Source organism: Solea senegalensis, linkage group LG14, assembly GCF_019176455.1.
Source record: "Solea senegalensis isolate Sse05_10M linkage group LG14, IFAPA_SoseM_1, whole genome shotgun sequence".
In the NCBI taxonomy this organism is placed as follows: domain Eukaryota; kingdom Metazoa; phylum Chordata; class Actinopteri; order Pleuronectiformes; family Soleidae; genus Solea; species Solea senegalensis.
Window position 1 is genome coordinate 7,480,083 of NC_058034.1, and position 20,697 is coordinate 7,500,779.

Sequence of the window (20,697 nt, forward strand, 5' to 3'; positions counted from 1 at the left end):
TCATTTTCTGCTATTTTCTGTTTCTTCTAGGTGATGTAGTTTATCAAAAGTAATTATAAATAGTATTAGTCCTAGTTATGAAGCAGGTGGGATTTGATAAATCTAGACTTCTTCCCGCAACTTTTGAAACACGTGTCAACTTGTGTTAAGTTTATTTTATATATGTTTTTCTTCTTTCATTGATGTTTTGTTAATTCTTGTTGACCCAAATTCAAATAAACTCTCAAATCAATCAATCAAATCAAGTTCTTTTCATGTATTTCACCCTTGTGTTTAGGCCAATCTGATCAGCAGGTATAGAGCCCTGATGCCTGGTTTAAACATTTTATGGACCTGGGTTGGTTCAAAAAATAGACAAGACATTAGATGAAGTACACATTTCAGTCCAGTGGAAGCGTCACTGTTTTTTCATAAAACAAGACTTCTGTCATTTTATTGTCTCAACAGCAGAGGGCGCCTCGACACCACAAACTTCGCTAACAAGAAATCAACTCGTTTTAGGCAAATCACCGGTAATTTAACCAAAACTTGAAAAACATCACATTTTTAACGATAATTACAAAATGGCTAATTAAAATAAACAACATCGACTATTTAGCCACATGTCATAACACTAATTACATGCATCTGCTTGACCATAATCAGCAACGTTGGAACGACGCTTATAATAATAATAATGATAATGATAATAATAACAATACTACTACTATTACTAATAATAATTATAATAATATATGAATACTAACACGCAAAACATATTTGAATGGGTCATCTAGTATTTGATTAACTGACTGTCAGATACAACGGTGAGGTTCACAACAGCATGAATAAGCCTGAAAAGCATCGACATATATATATATATATATTATGTTCTCTGTTGTTTAAGGCAGAAGATAAACAAATGTACGAGATCCTCACATATACAGGAATTACTTTACAGAAGAATGAATTAAATGATGTGTTAAATGGATGAGACCTGGGGGAAAGTAAGGTACGTGAGGTGGTGGAGCAACATCCGTTTTTAATATTGTTTATACTGCACAAAACTGTTATTCTCCAACTATTACATAATGGTTTATTATTGTCGTAAATACTGTAAAGTGTTACCCTCTAAAAAAAAAGTCTGCTCGACCTATAGAAGATGAATGAGGTGCTGATGCAAAGTCATTACAAGCATTTGTTAATGAGGTGAAATGTCAAAATAAGCTTCACAAATGACAGACAAATGACATTGTTTAATTTGCTGGCCTTTCAAAGACGAACTGGAGCAGGTGACCCCGCATATGTGCACCCGGGGTGAATTAATCAGGAAAACGTAGATGAATAATATTGTGATTTCCTGACAAGGAAAACATAAAAAGCGTGTGAATGAAAACAACTGATCAAAACCTCTATGAATGTATTTAAATTAATCAATTCATTGCACAATGTCAGTTCAATTATTATAAAATGTTTACAGAGTCACGAGTTTAAAGTGACACAGAAATGACAAACATCAATTAAACGTCAAACAAAAGTATGGATAATCCTGTTTTAGTGGATAACATGACAAACACTTTTGACGTTTTAAATAATAATAATAATAATAATAATAATAATGATGATAACAACCGTACTAATAATAATTGTTTTTAATTGTCCTGCATTATCACTTATCTTTGTGATCGCATGCAAAACATTTGAGATCTACAACAATGTCGCATTGTGTTTTGGGGCTGGAAAACAAAGACATCGGCCATCGTCGTCATCATGTGTAACTTATATTTGTCACTCACCCACACTGCAAATGAATAAACAAATAAATACAATTCTAAACGTGTTTAGAAATGAACGCATTTAAATGGAATAAAATGGAAATGTAATATTTTATAATGGTCAGCGTTGAATGTCTTTAAGATGCATTTATTTTTAAATACTTAATGAGATTATATTATTCTATATTATCATTCAAGTGCAAACAAAAACAAAAAAGATGTGCACATATTCAAATGAAAACTTGAAGTGCTCAAACTATTTCATAAACGTTACAAAAATATATAGAATATAAAAATATAGCGCGCGCATGCTTTTCTTATTTGTATTTATTTATTTGTGAGCTCGAGACAGAAGAGCAGACGTTACTTTTTTTCCTTTTTTTGCAGGGCAATCTCGTCCAGTTTCTGGTAACAGTGACTCAAGGACCACGTGATCAGCGTGGTCCTATAAATACCTTTTGAGAGCTAAGAGGGATAGTGTGACAGCCTGGCCGGATACCTACCCAATCCCGTGCGTAAAAGATATTTTGGAGAGATAGCTGGATATCTAAAAGTAGCTTTATAAATGACCCGCAACAAAAACTGATCGCGGGGGAATCAAAGACAACTGAAGTGTATATCGGTACAAGATCGATGATTTGTGACTCTTTCTTTTACGCCTGAAAACAAGAAGTTGTCTGCTGGATCAGAAGCTCGCGCAGACCTGCTTGACCAACCTCGGACGACCCGGAGTCGCCAAAGCCACAGGTCAAAGAGTTATTTCTCCTTTTTTCAAAAAAATAGATTCTAGCTATGTGTGCATTCAATAGTTGGAGATAAAACTGCAGCAAAAGGCTGGTGTGGTTGTTCGGGGGAGAGGGGGAGTTTTAGTGCGCGCCACACCGGACCACAGGAGGAGGAAATCTGGGAGAAAGGGGGAAGAGAAGCGGCGCCTCCAAGGATGACTTTAGGGACGGATATGTCCGACAGCTCTGCATTGTCCGAAGATGTGGACATCGATGTAGTCGGGGGTGACATATCCGTTGGAAAGGACGGAAAGTATATTCACCACGAGTTCAACTTGGACAATGACTCCGACGACAATTACTCCCAGAACGCAGCAGAGAGGAGTTCCTCTCCCGGGCTCAGCAGCTCCGACTGCCCGTCAGAGCAGATGGGATCCGGCACAGAGGCGGGGACCGTGATTGGGGACAAACCCAGAAAAAGTGCACTTGTGAAGCCACCCTACTCTTACATCGCCCTTATCACCATGGCGATCCTGCAGAGCCCCAAGAAACGCCTCACTCTGAGTGAGATCTGCGAATTCATCAGCAACAGATTCCCTTACTACAGGGAGAAATTCCCCGCGTGGCAAAACTCAATTCGTCACAATCTCTCCCTGAACGACTGCTTCGTGAAAATCCCACGAGAGCCCGGCAACCCCGGCAAGGGCAACTACTGGACCCTCGACCCGGATTCCGCAGACATGTTCGACAACGGCAGCTTCTTGCGCAGGAGAAAGCGCTTCAAGAGGCACCAAGCGAACGAAATCCTCAGGGACGCCGGTGGTTTCTTACCCGGGTTTGGATACGGGCCGTATGGATACAACTATGGACTTCAGCTGCAGAACTTTCACGCAGCTCACAACCCGTATCACCCACACCACGCAGGTGGTGCATTCCCGTTTTCTAACGCGCCCTGCACCTTGTCTTCGCCGGCCACGATATTCCCGGCGCCTCATACGCTGCCTTCTCTTTTGGGCGCTGATTTAAGAAAGCCCTTTTACCCGCAACTCAGCCCTTCTCTGCCGCCTCTCAAGACGGACTCCAGCGCCCCGAATCGGCCTTCTTTCTCCATTGACAATATCATCGGTGCGGCCAACTCAGCCGCCTCCTCCTACAGCGCGCAGCCGGGCAGCCAGGCTCAGATCCTGGCCATGCTGACCCCAGCACTGGCCTCTGCTTCAGGTCATTTGAACCTGTCACAGGACAGTGTATTACACCCTGGGCCACAGACTGAGACTTTTCGCAGCAAAACCCCGAACATGAACACTTGTCCTTTTTAAAAAAGAGAACACAATTTATTAAAAAATAAAAAAGCCGGTTATGGCGCTGTCGTATGTAAAGCTATAGGCTGAACACGCTCTCCCCGTTTGTTCACAATGTCAGTGGAGAGAAAAGGTTTATTTATGGTTTGTAAATATGCGTATAATATTGAGAAACAAAATGACAAACTGCTCTTTTTTTCCCCTCGAACAATGCTGGCCTGAAATTTACCATGTGGCCTTCATTTGTCAGTGGAAAGAAAATACAAATGATCCTGTTATTTTATAAGTTAAATGTGTCACCCATGGTTGTGGGATGATTTTTTTTTTTTTAAATATAGATATAATTGAGAATTTAATTATGATTTATGTTGTTTTAAATTCGTGCGTCGTGAGATACTGTTGTTGTTGTTGTTGACTTGTACAGGCTAGAGACACGGCAAACTCAGGTTTTCTTAGAGAGCACATGGAGATTGGGGAGGTGGGTGTCTGACACAAACAACATTTCCCATCCCACCCTCTCCTACAATCTTCTACAAGGTGAATTTGTGTCAATATGGTTTCAGGTTGCTGGACAGTAGGCTATGTGGTTTTTGGTATAAACAAACAGGAGCGCATTACCTCTCTCCCAACCTTTAATTGTTGTTCGTTCTTATCTATTTCACAACTGAATATGTGAAACATACAGTATGTCACGTGTTGCCAATATAGACAGAGAAAGAAAAAAACAGCTCAATGTTCATAGGTCATTTTGTTGTAATGACAAGAATAATAAATGTTTGTGAATTTGAAAAAAAAAATGAAAATCGGTAATTTTATTATTTTAATTATCTATTTTTTTATACAGTTGATGTTTACCCCCTTTGGAGAAAAACAATAATCTAGATTAAAAAACAGCAGCGTATGCGATGACTGAATTTAAATTGACAGGTCTCTTATAATGTGTCAAGATTCATTTTTTAATCAGTTGGATTCCCCTCTTTTTTGACAGTTAACAAAAATGTATGATTTTACCAAGAACATATAATAAATTAATTATAATTAATTAATCAAAGAGGATCACACATTCAATTAGGCTTGCAAAAAAACAAAAACCCACCAAAACGTTTTTGTCCTTTGACAAAATTCAGTTTAAATATTTATAACACAGACTGATGTGTGTAACAGAATATCACGCCACAGTGGGCGAGGATTCCTCTTGTGTGGCTCTCGCTCGCATGTAAAGGACCATTTTCCATGCACGTTACAAAGGCCCTAACTGAATGGGGACGTTAACGGGCCTCGGCGGTGCGTAATTGAAAGTGAACAAGGATATACCCACGATCTTTTGGGCTTTCGTTGCTAATTTGTAGCAGCATTTTTCACCAGGTTCCTAATCCACCATAATGCGTCTTTTGGGCCGTTTGTTGACGTTGTCAGTGCGGAGCCTCAGGCCCGAGGGAGTGAATGTGGGCACAGTGAGCGGTCCCCATGTGAGTGCAGCCACACACACACACACACGCGCGCACACACACACACATACGCGAGCACACACGCGTGCGCGCGCACACACACACTTTATAGAGCCTGAAAAGCAATCTTCTCAAAGGGCCCTCGCTTTGCTCCGCTTTCATGTCGCCTGTGTTGTCTCGAGAAATATATAAAAGACGCAGTGGGACTCGCCCGGTCACAGAAAACAGACCTATTGGTCTTTTTTTCAGAGTTGCTGGAGCACATGTTTCCAGACAGAAAGGGTGTAAAGCTTTTTTTTTCTTTTTTTAAAAAACAACAAAACAAAACAAAAACACCAGATCTGTGTGCAAACGGGTAAATTAGTTTGTGGGTCTTTTGACAGATGATTATTACAGATGAGGCGTGGGAGGGCTGACTCTTCTGTTTTCCCTCAGCGCAGCTCACTGAAAGTCTTTGAAACGAAAACGAACACATGACTACTTTTCTTTACGCGCAGCCAGCCTCTATCACCCGCCTCCCCCCGTTAGTGCAAATTGGGCAATTGAGAAATATATCGCATCAGGAGTTTGACAGACAATTTTGATTAGAGCTGCTGTATCCGTGACGTTAATTGATATCCTGGACGTATATAATTAGCGCAGTAAACGAGGTAGAAAGAAGCATTAGCACACTATTGAAGTTCTCTGCACAGCCGCTCCTGACAGGGAGTCATTACGCACTGCATCAGTCCATTAAAATCCACATGAAGCGTTTTGCCGAGCTGTTAAAAGAACCATTCAAGTAGCGGCAGGGACGAAAACTAAGCCAATAAAACATCACACACACAGACACACACAGGCACACACACACACACACACGGTCAGTGTTTATGTCGGAGACTTGGCCTCAAGAGTTAACAAATACAAGAACACACTCACTCAGTCACTCACTCACACAGACACATTTGCCCAGCAGTCGTATTGAGGACACTCAGACATAATGCATTCCCTAACCCCTTCTTACCCTAACCTTAACCACCACAACTAAATGCCCAACCCTGTCCCTTAAACTTACCCCAACCTAAACCCAACTCTAACCCTGACTCTAAAACCAAACCCTCAGAACGCGAGGACCAGCCAATCTGACCTTACACACAAAAAGTGAATTCAGTCCCCAAAAACAAGAATAATGTCTACCACACACACCAGTGGCGTTAACAGACATTTCAGGGGCCAGGGGCTAACAAAAATAAACGAAACAGTTTGCAGTTACATTAGTATACAGCTGCAAATTAATTTCAATAATGATACAGTTGTATCTATCTTATTTGAGAATAAATACAATGTAAGAGGAAGAGAAAGAAATTAATTAAATTAATACAATTAATATATACACTTTCACACACACACACACACACACAGTAAACTGTTCGTGTCTGCTGTTACTAAGATTACAGGCCTGTGACCAGAATAGACCTGGGAAAACCTGCTATTCCTCAAACCACCACACTGAACACGTTAGACATCCGGAGCGTCACTTTTAATCACCCACTGTGTAGAAGTCTTGATGAGACGTCATCATCACCGCTTATTGACAAGATTGATTAGAGAGCGTCTGTCACTGACAGACCACACACACACACACACACACACACACACACAGTCAGTCTGTGTTGCAGCGTTTGTAGATAATATGGCATCACGACATGTGTCATTTTTAACCTGACAGGTTGTAACAGCCAAATGACTCAACAATCAACAACAACACATGTATACATTTCAAGGCATTTCATATTATCCTTCTAAAAGCTTTGGGCGTGAGCAGAATTAAAGCCCTATGATTTGCTTCTGTAATGAATTTATCAACTTAGATGTTCAAACTAATTTTAATGTAAGTCTTATTTCTGATTCCAGTATCATTCTGTTAGGATTCGCCGGAAAACTAGTGGTAATATTGTTATGTATTGTTATTATTATTACTATTATTTAACATGTGAATTTACTGCAAATAACATGACGTTCGTGGTCGATGCATCTTGCAACACTGTGTGTGTGTGTGTGTGTGTGTGTGCGTGTGTATTTGTCATGCTGGTTTTCAGCATGAAAGAAAAAACGATTATATTCTGCATGCTGTACTAAAATGAGGGAGACGCTCGGTTGCTGAAACGGTTGAGGCATTCTTCACGAAGAGAATTTATAGTATAATATAATATAACATAATATAATAATCAGATTAACCTTGTGGTTATGTGTCCTTGAATTTAACCAAATCAATTCATTATGGCTTTAAAGATGTGGTCAGTGGACAAAGGAAAGGACAGGTGCATTGGCACATTTAAGTGGCCCTTTACAAAAGGACTCATAGGCTTCATTATAACAACTTTTACTTTTTTTCTGTCGCTAACTTTAAGTGACAAAAGCAGTTTTTAGATTTCGACTTTAGTTTCATGTGAGTATCAAAACAAAGACACACGAGGAAGGATAAAGTCTCACAGAGACGTGTCTTACTGGTTATTCATGAAAAAACTAAGGCTCAATTTTAGAAACCGCCTCTGGCTTGGACATCAGATCTCTCTCTCTTTTTCTCTGTCGTTGTGGATCAAACTGAACCTTCCTCCTCATGCAGTTTTTTTGGATAGTGTGCGCGTTTGCTGCAACGGCTATACACTTTAACCTACAACGAGAAACATCATTTTAACTGAACATGTTACAAATTTTACAACATGTGCGTTTCCTCTAGCTGTCTCTGTGTGTTTTTGTGCGCGCGACAGACGAGCCTCCTCACCCCTGCAGAGGAATGTTGGCCCGCCCGTGGCTCCCCGGCCTGGAGGAGAGGAGGAGAGGAGAGCAGAGTAGAGGAGAGCCGCGCGGCACTGGCTGCACCGCGGCTATAAATCACAGCCTCCCCTCGCTGCTCGCCGTCTCCCTCCACAGCCTCCGTGTTTTTGCAGCAGAGAGAAGAATCCTTCGCTTAATTAATTTAGAATGTGTAAATAAACGGAGGACAGTGAACTCCCCATCATCTCTGGAAACACAATATTAACTTTGGCCCATCTCCGCCTCGCCGTCTCTTGCGCACTAAACGAACACCTGCTGCAGGAAAAAAAATAGAGGGCGCGCGCACACACACGCGCGCGCGCGCAATGTATCACTACAGGAGTATTAATGACTTCAAGATCCCAAGAATATAATGTGTAGAGGTGTTGGTGATGCTTCACTTGTTATTTCGAAGAGTTGAGTCCTGTATGTATTGTAAACTTTGTGTGGCTTTCTGATTTTAATTTAATTTTTTTTTTTTTACTTTATATAACTTATATAAAACCTGACATCGAAGCTGCATTCACTACACTTGTGCGCACATTTTTAACAGCTTATTCACCTGACATCATACAACAAGAAATTCCTCTTCCTTTTTTCCTCCAGTCAGACTGCACCGCAGTTTATGGAGTACACGTCGCTCTATGTGACAATGACAGCATGCAGACATTCTCGTGCACACGCGATCTCGTGCTCTAACTTTCCACCCAAACGCGGTGATTACAGATCAGACCGATCAGCCACATGATCACAATTACGCACAAAAACAGTGGGATCTGTCAGGCTCCAAAAGTATAGATGGGCTATAGAACACATAAGGCATGTCCTCATCTATTAAACAAGACGAGCTGAACACACGCCAGGAGATAATAGGGAGAACTGCAGAGAGCAGAACTGCATCAATTGGACTGGAAGACAGCGATGAAAGCATGACTGGTGACAAGTCAGTAATGGCGAACAATTTAAAACTCCTACTGTAAATCATAATTTATATGGACACAATCTCAGATTTATAATTGCATTTACTCAGTCCAACTAAACTAAATGCTTTATAGCATCGTCCTCACATTGGGCAACATGAATGTGCATGTATACATGTCTGCTCTTTTATTTTTAATATAGTATTTCTTCAATTTTCATTTTCATGTGGCTCACAGCGTCAATTTCCAATTAAACAATTTCTAATTTTCCAATTAAACACAACATAAATGTCCAATTTGATCTGTAATTTGTGTGAGATGACCTTTTAATGGAAACATCTTGAATCATTTGAATTAGTGTATGGTTATTGGAATATGATTATTGCAAGCACAATATTTATCACTTTGTAGTTTTATTTTACTTTTCAGTTCATATAGACAGGGTGCGATTTTCCCCACACTTGAACCCCTGCCCCCTAAGATTTCTGCGCACGCCACTGCTGGACCCCAGGACAGTCTTATCAACCTGCGCTTGTTTGGCTTCACTAAAAGATGATCAGTGTGCAGCAGCTTTGCTCTGTTGCTTTGATAGAGTAGCGCAGCTGCAGTTGGTTGCTCTCACTAGTGTCATTTATGCGGGCGCTTTTACAGCTTCTTCCATTTGACCTTTGATGCCAGCGCATTATTAGACTCACAGCCAGGATCAAATGCGATTAATGACAGCGGTTAGACCCATTTGTAATTCTCCTTAATTATTGATTATATTGCAATTCAGGCGTTATTACCTCCCCACTTAAAAAAAACAAACAACCGCTTTTAAACAAACAAAAATGCATGTCATGAAATTAATTATTTACTCCCTGAGGCGGAAAATTCAGAACTCGGTCTATTTGTTTATAATAAGTAACCTTTCACAAACACAAAGTGGTTTACAATAAGATATTTACACATATAGACAATTTTAAATAATAAAAGCAAGTGTCAATAAATATGTCCACAGTGAACTCTCTAAACCTGAATGTCCTCTTATCTGATCCCCAAAACCAAAAGGATTTTCGCTTTTTAAATTGTTTTTTTTATATAAAGTAAAACTGAGGCCTACACTTTCTCCCCATATTTTTCCATTATGATTAATTTCATATAATCCCTGAACAATACATATTTTATGTAGATCCCTGTTTATTTTTAAATAGGGAATGTTTGGCTGCGTTTCGCACCTTGATGTGACTCAGTGAAGTTGTGGCTGTGACACTGGAAACACCTCCAGCCTCGTGTCGCTCTAAAACAGGTGAAAATGAAACTTTGTTTATGTTGACATCTAATCTTATTTCAGCGTGAAAAGTGTGTGTTTTTTTGAAAAGTAGTGGAAGAACTCGCGATAAAATTGAAGTTTACTATCCAGAGTGAAAGGCGATCATGCTGAGGTCGCGGGGCCAAACTTTTTAAGACTAATGTTTATTTAGAGAAGTGAGCGCTGTCTATGGGACTCCCCGTTCTCCCAGAATGCTGCACTAATGTCTTTACCAGGTCTGAGCAGACCACCAGCAGGACTGCAGCTTTACTGCTGCTGCTGCTACGGCCTTTTAAAAACGGGACCATTCTCTCAGTGCATATCACACAGAAGACACTTTGTCCCACTAGTCCAACACTTAAACCTACAGGCAAGTGGATAGAGCAAGATTTACCTGAGAAAATATTTGTCATGTATGTCCTTTTTAAGAAAGAAACAATTCTCCTGAAATTGATCTGCGCTCCAGTTGAGCTTTTATTAATATTATTCACAAAAACAACCGTCACATGCAGTCTAAATGTGTTTTTCTTAAAAATAATATAAAATAAAACAAAAATAATACAATTAAACTGGATTTTGGAGGATCCTTAATCCACTTTATTTCCCTTGGAACCAAAATGATGACATGAACATTTAACAAAATCCTTATCAGCCACGCTGAACTGCTACGTGTCAATATACACCCACAATTTTGACTACCTTCCAAAAGATATTTGTTTGATTAGAAAGTGTAAAACCCACAAATTTGCTGCGCATTTCCCCAGTGTTTGGGGAGCAGCAGAGTGTTTTCTTACAGTTTGTAAAATTGAATTAGATACGGTGGGGAATCTGACCTCTCGCCAGCCCCGCATATTTTTCACCCCTCAGGTTTTTAGTGTTCCTCTGGTATTTTTGTTTTCTCAGCTGGAACTGCCATTAGACATTATGTCCATTTTTCTATCTCCACCATCTCTCCTCTCTGATGCTTTGTACCCTCCCACCTCCGCACCAGGCTCCTACAACACTTTCTCCTGCGGCTGACACTCTGCCACCAACGTTGATCTGACTGACACGCTGACTTGGTCAAGACTTCAACACTGCGCAGCAGATCAGGGGCATGCGCACTGTGCACACATACGCACACACTGTGCCCAGAGGAAGGCGCATGTAAACACAGGAAATCGCATGTAGCCATAGGACCTTGTGTCAAGTGACAGGGCTAATCACATGGGTCACTTTGTTTCCTTGTGGGCATTTATTAGGGCAAATATTAGGAGGTTTGTTTCATTTAAGACTGAAAAAAGTAAAAAAAAAAATTAAAGTGGTAACACCCAAATAAATGTAGTTTATTCAAACTAAAGATAGCACATCACAGTGTAACCAACTTTTAAGTTTGATAGCCATCTTCTTTTTTTAGTCTAGATTTATTCAATCAATATTTCACCCCCTTATCATTTTATTGGTATTCAAGCATAATTATACAGGGTGGAGTTATAATTCAGCAGATCACCAACAAGGAAAACAATGTAATTATAAATATACTTATTAATAAAAAGATAAACATACAAACAAAAAAAGCTAAATAAAAACAAACAAAAAAATTCTGCCCCACCCTTCCACCACATACCCAAGCTGTAGATGGGGGTTAGGTGTCATTCAATAATTCATTTGAACTCATAAACACATTTCTCTGGTCCTAATTCTATACGTTAGGGTTATAAATTGTTCAAATGACTTAATGTACCATCGTCACTGCTGATTTTAAAGGTTGTAAACACACTTTGCTTGACACTGTGTAATGACAGTTCTCGTGCTCAAACTTGGTTAGTGCTGGAGTATCCCATTTATAAAGATAGACACCTTTCTGTCTGCGAGTTATCAGCTAAAAGTGCCTCTGCAATTGCACACAATATAGGCCCATATGATTCTCCAGCACATAAGAGCCCTGAGGAGCCACAATAGCAGTTATAGAGTCTGCAGCATCGCAGTCTGCGAGCTGCCACTTCACTGGAGGGGCAGAGTGTACAGGAAGAGTCAAAGGCCCACACATTTCTAAAGATGAAGAGAAATGAAGAGAGATTAAGACATTTTCATGTCATTTGCATGTATTATCCAAGTAGGACCGGACACACAAACACAAAGTCTCTCTTCCCCCCCTTCTAATTTTATTTACATGAGTCAATTCGGTCTGATGCAAATGACAGATGTGATCCAATTAATTTGTTTTTAAAGAAAATTCAAATTACAGCCGATCACATCGTAGAAAAAAACTATGTAGGCTACTCCTGCACAAACCATGTGCGACTCCCTTAAGCCAATGGAGGCAAGTTTTGGATAAAGGCAGCACATGTAACACACCTCCAAAACAAATTTGTTTTTAGCTTTTTTAATTCTCATTATGGCTCTTACGGTTGCAATATCTACATTTACAAACGTCTTTTATATCAGATGCATATTTGACTTGGTGTAACCCTGCAGGTTGACGAAACATAATACAAGTCCACCACACATACGTCTCAACTCACACAAAGATCAATCAAACTGTATCTCTACAGTAAGGCCTTTTTTTGGACATCTTCAATCTCAGTTCATGCAAAAAATAATAATATACAGATGTGCACATCACTGGGCTTCATTTTAAGACTGCGTGTGTTCTTTGCAGTTGAAATCCTACTAGTACTAATGTATTATAATAAGGCATATATTTTTTTTGCATCAGAGTGTATATCTGCAAAGGTGCGTGTGTGAGCACAAGAGAGTTCACAGAAAACCCCAGGTTGAAAGCGAGCGGAATGAAAAGGCCAAAGATGACAAGGCCACTCTGAGGCTCATTATAGAGGAGAAATGTCACGCATAAAGAAAGGAAAGCAGTGCAGAGAAGCAGCCTCCGCAGGGGTGAAATAGCCTGAGATTGTGCTCTGAGTAGAGGTAAAGGCCCATGTGATCATCTGTGTGTGTGTTTGTGTGTATATGCATTTGGATGGGGGGAGGTTAATGCTGCTCATGATAGTAGAGTCATTTCACAAGGCTTGAGGCACTGCTGGATGATAGATTGGAAGCTGAAGGGGTGAGCAGATGGGTAAGTACAGAAAGTGAGGTTAAGTGGAAGTTAGATGTTGCAGATCTAAGTAGATCAAAAGTGGGGAAGTGTGTGTGTGTGACAGAGAGAGAAAGAGAGAGAGAGAGAGAGAGAGAGAGATGGGCGGATGAGTAGAGTTGATAGTCATAAAATGAGTGTAGATATTGTGCTTGTGTCTAACTTGACATATTACAGATTACTAAAGTGTGGAAATGTGTCAAAAAACTCGTAAAACTTATTTTCCTTGTTTAGTTTCCATAAAAACCCTATCTATTCTCCATGTCCTTTACACCTGGCAGTAGAATCCCCCCTTACATCACCTCACTCTCTTCTTCTGCAAAGATGTCCAGCAGCAGAGTTCAGCGTCACGTCCTGTGCACTGCCATATCAACAACAAAAACAACAACACATTAGCTACACGTGAAGCCACACTATTGTTTGGATTCCTCTCTGCTTTTCGAAGCAGGGGAAGAAGTCATCTTCAACAAGTGGAAAAACGTCAAAAGCAGACAAGACAGCACAATTTTGTCACCAAATTCACGTTAGCTGAGCTCGGAGCCACCAACATATTTCCACTCCCGTAGTTGATGTTGTGGGTGGAGTGGAAATGCATTGGAGAATCCTTGCATTTACACTTCTGTTCAATCTGGTCACAATGCATCGCCAACCACCTCCTGAAGTGGTTTGGCAGATATAGATAATCTGCCAAACCATATGATATTATTATATAGATATAACAATCTGTCCTCGAGTGCACTTATACCTGTACTTACAAGTGGTCAGGCACTATCTCGCAACATGGCAAGATAAGTTGTATCATAATAATAATGTATTTTAGTCAAGGGCTTTGCTTTACAAACCAGCACAAGTGTACTTTCTGAAGCTGACTCTTGCTTTGCAAATAGAGTAGAACTTTCTGGTATGCGAAGGCCACCATAGATGCACTTGGGTAAGGGAGGGGTGAGTGGGAGAGTCCTTGGTCTGTTACAATCTGCAGTCTCACCATTAGATGTAACTATTTCTTACACACTGGAACTTTAAGTGGGGAACATAATTTTCCTTGAACACAAACTGAATTTCATACAATACAGCTAATTTGAAATCTTCATTGGATTGTTTTCTAATTTGAAAAAGTAACTTTGGTGAGAAACTGTAAAGTGAGATTAAAGGTTATAATTATGTAGGACAACTTCATGGTTAGTTTATGGTTTGGCATGATAGTTAAAAACTTTTCACTAAAGACTAAAAGCTAACCAACATGAAATGGGGATGAAATGGGGCATGGCACCACAACGCCACAAGCAGTTTTAATAAGCGCTTACCACCGTACAAATATAGCTTGTTGAAACACTATTGTAAAAGTCGTCATACAGATAGGACCCTGGTCAAAGACCTGCAGTTGCATGGGGCCGCTGAACACTGATACAAAACCAGCTGTCATCAGCCAGGCTACACAAATATGTATTTTGAGATGCCAAAAACATAATGTTTACCATATTTGAGTTTGTTAATGCCATCAGCAAAGTAACATTTGACATTCATTATGTCAAATATGCACTGTGAGTATAATGACAATCTAAAAAAGAGCTTTGGATCTATTCAAGTCTAGACTAAAGTGGTGGACAGGCTGACAGGCACTGGCATCCTTAGAGCCACATTTATAAAATCTGTACAGTGTGATGGGGGAGGTTGTGATCCTGACCAGCAGGCAGGTAAGTAGACAGTGGTTGTGCCTCAAAGAAAGGGGCTATTTGGGTGGAGAGAGACAGGCCACACTGCCAGGCGCCAACAAGATTGGGGGAGGAGGGAAGTGAGTTGTGCATGTTCATGTCTGTTTGTCTTCTCCCAGATTATGAGCTGGCTGACTAGGACAAGCTCTCCGGGTGGCAGGCTTGTCACAGGCCTGTCAGTGCTCTGCCATAGACCATTGTGGCAGTGGGCGATTGATGAGGGGCAGCAACAGGAAGACTGTGAGTTAATGGGGAACAGGAAGAGGATGAGTTGACAAGAGGAATATGGGGAGAAGACAACCTAAGTTGGATGTAGTGAACTAAAACAAACTTTTGCAGAACATTTAATAAACATTTAACATTTAATAAAAACCATGCAATGACTTTTTGAATATCCTTTTCCAGCAGATATCTGTTGGAATGTCAACAGATATCTGCTGGAAAAGGATATATTCTCTCTGAATCTCCCACTCCCCCATCTTGTTGCCTTGTGTATTATTAGGAAAAAGTGCATTTTTAAGTCAAACTCCCCTTTGACATATGTGGTCTGACCAAGGAAAAAACAGGACAGAGTAATTATCAAACTTTACGTCAAATCATTAAAAATGTTGCCAAAAAGCATAGCATCTCTCATGAAGTCATGTGAATTATTCAGCACAATAACAGTTGTGTCCAAACACTCAGACAGTGACAAATACTATTCAAGACCACAGCTAGACAATGTGATCACCATTTCAGAAGATGAAAAGATTGGACACAATATATATATATATATAATCCCTGACATGTTTTAGGAACTCTCCTTAGCTCTAGACTTTCTAAAAAAAAATGCAAGACCTTTTAACCCACAGAAGTCCCAACTCCTTCCACCTACTACATCAATAAGGTTACAACAAACAGCTCTTCCACATAAAGTCTGGTCTTATCCCACTCAACTCTGAATCTGTTCTCCCCCTTTTCTAATTATCCTAATCCTCGCATCCACAATATGATGTTTCCTCTGACTTTCCCCCCACAGCCGCCAAGGGATGTAACGGCTGATGTACAAAGGGTAATGATCCTTCTTCCTTGCACCCCTTCGTTCCTTTCCTCTTGGTTTGCTCAGTGGCTCTTCCTCTCCTAATTCAATTCTACATGCTTTTCTTGGCTTGACCGCCTCCCATTCTCTGTCAACAATTTTCACTCTGCCTCGATTCTGCAGTTTTTCTCTGACTCCCTTGCTTGCTCCATTAAATCCATCTTCACTCAGAAAACAAAAACTATTCCTTTGCTTCTTCTCCCACTCTTCTTCACTTCTTTTCACTCCCCCCTTTTGTCTCCCTTGCTCCCACTTGCTATGTTTTTAGTGCTGCATCTGATTTGCAACCTCTGGATGGTCCCCGTCTAGCTCTTCTTCTCCAGGCTGTCTGCTTCCCTCAGAGGGAGCACCTCACTAGGGCTGAGAGGGGTCATGCCTGGGTGAGGGATATCACTTCCCCCTATGTCTTTCTGTCTTTTCCTTTGTCACAACTCCTTCACTTTCCTCTTTAATTCCTTCCCTCTCTTCACGCATCTTCTTTATCCTCTTTCGACATCTCTGTACAGTGTTGTGTCGGTCTCGTATAGCCTTGTGATATTACTGTGCTGCAGTCAAATTATGTTTTTTTAAGTCAGGACAGACAGAGGCAACAACTACATTACGATACTGAGGTGAGGTCACTGCAAATAGGTTGAGTATGACTGAATAAACAATGAAGCCCCCATGAAAATTTCAGAAGTGAATTTTGCAGCTCAAGAAACCCAGTCTTTCAGCTGTCTGACAGGATGAACTCTTGCTGCCTCCACTTGCCTCTGCTGGTGTATACACACAAGAGCTCCATCAGTCAGATCTGATAGTATGGTTTGCCAGACCATTTCTTCAGATCAAGGATGCAGTTTACAAATTATATTACATTTTTTTCTGTTCATAAAGACCAAACAGAGGCAGAATAATAACATGAACAACACACATTTCCACAGGTTATGTACTGCAGCTTTAAAGATTTGATTGTATTATGAGAGGCATAAATAAAAAAAAAATAATAACTGTTTTTTCAGCATTTCCAGATACTGGATACTGTTCAGATGGGATACATTAAAATGCATAAAACATACATGTGTATAATGTGTTTTTGTGCTAACACAAAAGTGTTTTAGGTTAAAAAAGTGTGAGTGCATTGGTGTATGACAGCACTGATCATTTCTGTTGTGAACAGAGATACAGAAGGAGAAAGACCCACAGAGACAGAGTGATGAGGAGAAAAGAGATAAAACGGGGCAAAGATAAGATGGAGATGGTGAGGAGAAAAAAAAAAGAGACTGGCCGACATGCGTTCTTGTTGGGGGCAACTGAGGGGATCGTCTTCCCCCTCTGCCCCTCCCTGGCCCCAGCCAGAAGACTGTGGGGGTCCCTGGGTTCCTGAGGAAAAACATCTTGGCCCCATCACCCCTGAACCCAGTGCTGGGCTGTTTACCTTGGCCTAGCTGCCTGACAGCTTTACTGATGTTACATACAGGCACACAGGGACCCAGAGAGGGAGAGGGAGCAGGAGCATGGGGAGTGAGGAGGAGAAAGAGGAGGAAAGAGGGATGGATGGGGAGTGGAGAAAGTGCGGAGGATGGAGGACGGGTGACAAGGATAGAAGATGAGAGGATAGGAGGAATGGCCATGGGATTAGTTGGAAAAGGAGAGAAAGGAGGGATAAAGGTGGTGGGAGAGTGAAAGGTGTGAGGGAGCGAGAGTGTTAGCTTACTCTGATCTTAATCATCACAATCATATCCATTCTGGGAGATCTCCAGAGAAGAAAGCTGTTCAGAGGGCAACAGAGGGTGCACACTAAGTACACACTGAGAAGAATTATTGCCTGCAAAAAGTCTGCACTAAAAATACAAGCATTCATTTCCATCAGCTTTCTAAGTTTTTAGTATCATTGCGCAAAGTGGTATGTAAGATCTGAAAAGCAAATGTGGAATGGAGACTCAATATTTTGACAGGAGGTAACATTACTCATTACAGTGCAGACATGTATAGGCACTTTCCATACTAGTCATGGGGAGAAAATGAGACAGGGAAGGAGCTACTGGCCTCCACTGTACAAATGTTGACATAAGTATACTATATTTTAAATAAATGCACATTATCAATTTTTGGAAACAAAGCTTTATGTCGGAAACTCCCTTATTCATTCAACTAAAACAAATATGAGAAAAGGGAAGCTGACCTTTGTAGAAACATCTCATATGGTCATGTTTTTGCACAGGGACTGAAAAATAGAAGACTGCTCATTTTGAAGATGATTTTAATTTTCACTCTTCGTCCATTTAGGACAAAACTTCCCCTCATTTTTGGCAGTTTGTCTAATTGTAGGCGTTTGTTTGTCCATTTCTGGGCCATAGTGATGGGTTGGGCTGGGCCACAGGGGTTTGTGCGATAGGGTGGGAGGTCTGTGTTTTGCAGCTTGGAGCTCTAAGTCTTGTTTGTCTGTCCTGAGCAGCTGGACAAGCTGTAATAATACAAATAGGCCTTTGAACAGGCTGCTGTGTTGTGCTGCTCCAGCTTGAGTTACATCCCACACACACACTCACTCAGAAACACACGTGTGGCAAGATTTCTGCAACCACAGAGTCATACCCCAAAAACACACAGGAACACAGGTGGATGTACAGACACAAAAAAACGCCATCACAATCTATTTTCTATCCCTGGAAAATAATCCCACGCGGATGTCTTTCTGTCTTTCTGTGACTAATCATGTTAAACTCAGCCATCACTCTGCCTGACGGACTGTTTATCTGTCTCCTTTGTTTGTTTGTTTGTTTGTGTGGCCGGAGGGGTGGCTTGCTTGTTGTTTGGTTAACACTGAACATTTGTCACAATAAATCAGTAGGGATGGACACAAACACAAACACACACATGCAAGCACTGATTCTGTCTGACGCAAACAATTCAGGCTGACTGCGCTGTCATTCACACAAGCTGGGAACTGCAGCTCTCTCAGAGAACACAAAAAGTGACATAGCTGAGTGCCATGCGACTCCACTACACTGACGGATGACTTCCTCAGTTGTTATGTAATGGAGTCCAGGGCTTCACCTGCCCTTGCCTGGCCAGTGGCCTCTGTGCACAAACACCAGGATATGAGAGGACAGGGAACTGGCGTGTAGGTTACTGGGTCACTGCTCTGGAGATCTATACAGGACATCCAACGGGGGAGGAAGGTTTAATTTGCCATATGATTCTGATGGGCATGAACACTTGAGTAAAATGTTCACACAAAATAAAACCCAAAATATACAGATAAAGTATGAATAAAGTATGAATGTCGGATCACACTGATTTGTTAAACCTAAATGAAATAGAGGTTTGACAATGTAACATGACCCCGGGCACAAAGCTATTAGTCAGATTATATTTTGTCTGTCTCATCCAACAGATAATGTGTGTTTTCTTCTGTCATACTTTCATTACACACACACACATGTATGTATATATATATATATGTATCTCCACTTTCAATTTCTCACCCTAAACATACGTTCCCTGGTCACATAATCATAACTCAGGCAATCAAAACTCTGTACATCACAAATTGACACTGTATTACTACACACATTAAGTAAAATACAATTTACCTATTAGGTCTGCTGCTTAGAGCTTCACAGATTGCACTTTTAATTCCAAATGTATTTATTTGGGACTTGTAATCCACAGATGACTTCAACACCAACACACAATGGAAAAGTCCATATGAACATTGACTTAGCTAGCAAGCGTTAGCGTTCCATTACTAAACCAAAACTTTTGACACAAACACCAAACCACACACACAATATTTATCAAAAGAGCACTATAATATGAGATGAACCAAACAGACGCAAAGAAGAGCATACAATGGGACACCAAGTTCAATAACGACATACGGCATGCGCAACCAGTTAAGCTAGCACACGTTCCTTTAGCATTAGCATTGTGACTACACAGCGCTCAAAATAAAGGACAGTTCCTGACAAAACGCGTGCCGGCCGGCATTTACCATCACTTTGTAATGAAATGTTTTTGACCATAAAGGTGTCATTTTTAACTGTGACTTACCTGAAAACAACAGAGAATGTATGAGGCAGACAACAGGTAACGAGTTTCCTTCCGTCGCTTCCGTTATTCCCAAGACAAGCCACACCAAGTCTCACTGAGGAGGTCTTGCCCCCTTGTGGCGACAACTGGAATGACTCAATCAACATTATGCATAAAGCTCACTAAAATAAGGCTCTTATTCAACAATGAACACATGAAAACTATACATATTGTACACAATCAAATCACATTGTGTGACGGTTAGGGTTATATAACCCTATTTATATACATAGGGTTACATATGTGTGTGTCACAATAACAATAATTATCACTGATTGTTATTTGTAACACTTTCCTGTTATGTGTCAGAATTCCGTTCTGGATAAAGCTCTTATTGGTCTTAGACAATACCCATGTTTCAACAGGCTTTTGACCAGTGTGAATGTGTTTAAGTGTCACATTCAAATGACTTGGCTCCGATCAACATTACTGAGAAAGGAATCAATTTGGACAATTGATTGAGTAAGGAACCAATGGAAACCTTTTTTCCTGATCTAAATGTGTTGTTTTATTCTCCCTTCAACT

The 20,697-nt window shown here is 40.6% G+C and overlaps 1 protein-coding gene and 1 long non-coding RNA gene across 2 annotated transcripts; one reads left to right on the plus strand and one right to left on the minus strand.

The window, feature by feature from the left end:
- Positions 1-2,232: 2,232 nt before the first annotated feature.
- On the plus strand, positions 2,233-4,413 carry foxd2 (forkhead box D2). The gene has a single exon (XM_044043407.1). The coding sequence runs from the start codon at positions 2,695-2,697 to the stop codon at positions 3,796-3,798; it is 1,104 nt and encodes a 367-aa protein (XP_043899342.1). The 5' UTR covers positions 2,233-2,694; the 3' UTR covers positions 3,799-4,413.
- A 7,188-nt stretch (positions 4,414-11,601) lies between these two features.
- Positions 11,602-20,185, minus strand: LOC122781166. Its single transcript, XR_006361765.1, has 3 exons — positions 20,134-20,185; positions 13,614-13,672; positions 11,602-12,266 (listed from the first exon to the last, which is right to left on the minus strand). It is a non-coding gene; the product is annotated as an uncharacterized LOC122781166 (long non-coding RNA).
- Positions 20,186-20,697: the final 512 nt, after the last annotated feature.

Coding starts and splice junctions, on each gene's coding strand:
- foxd2 (XM_044043407.1), top strand. CDS start 2,695: ATGACTTTAGGGACGGATATGTCCGACAGCTCTGCATTGTCCGAAGAT.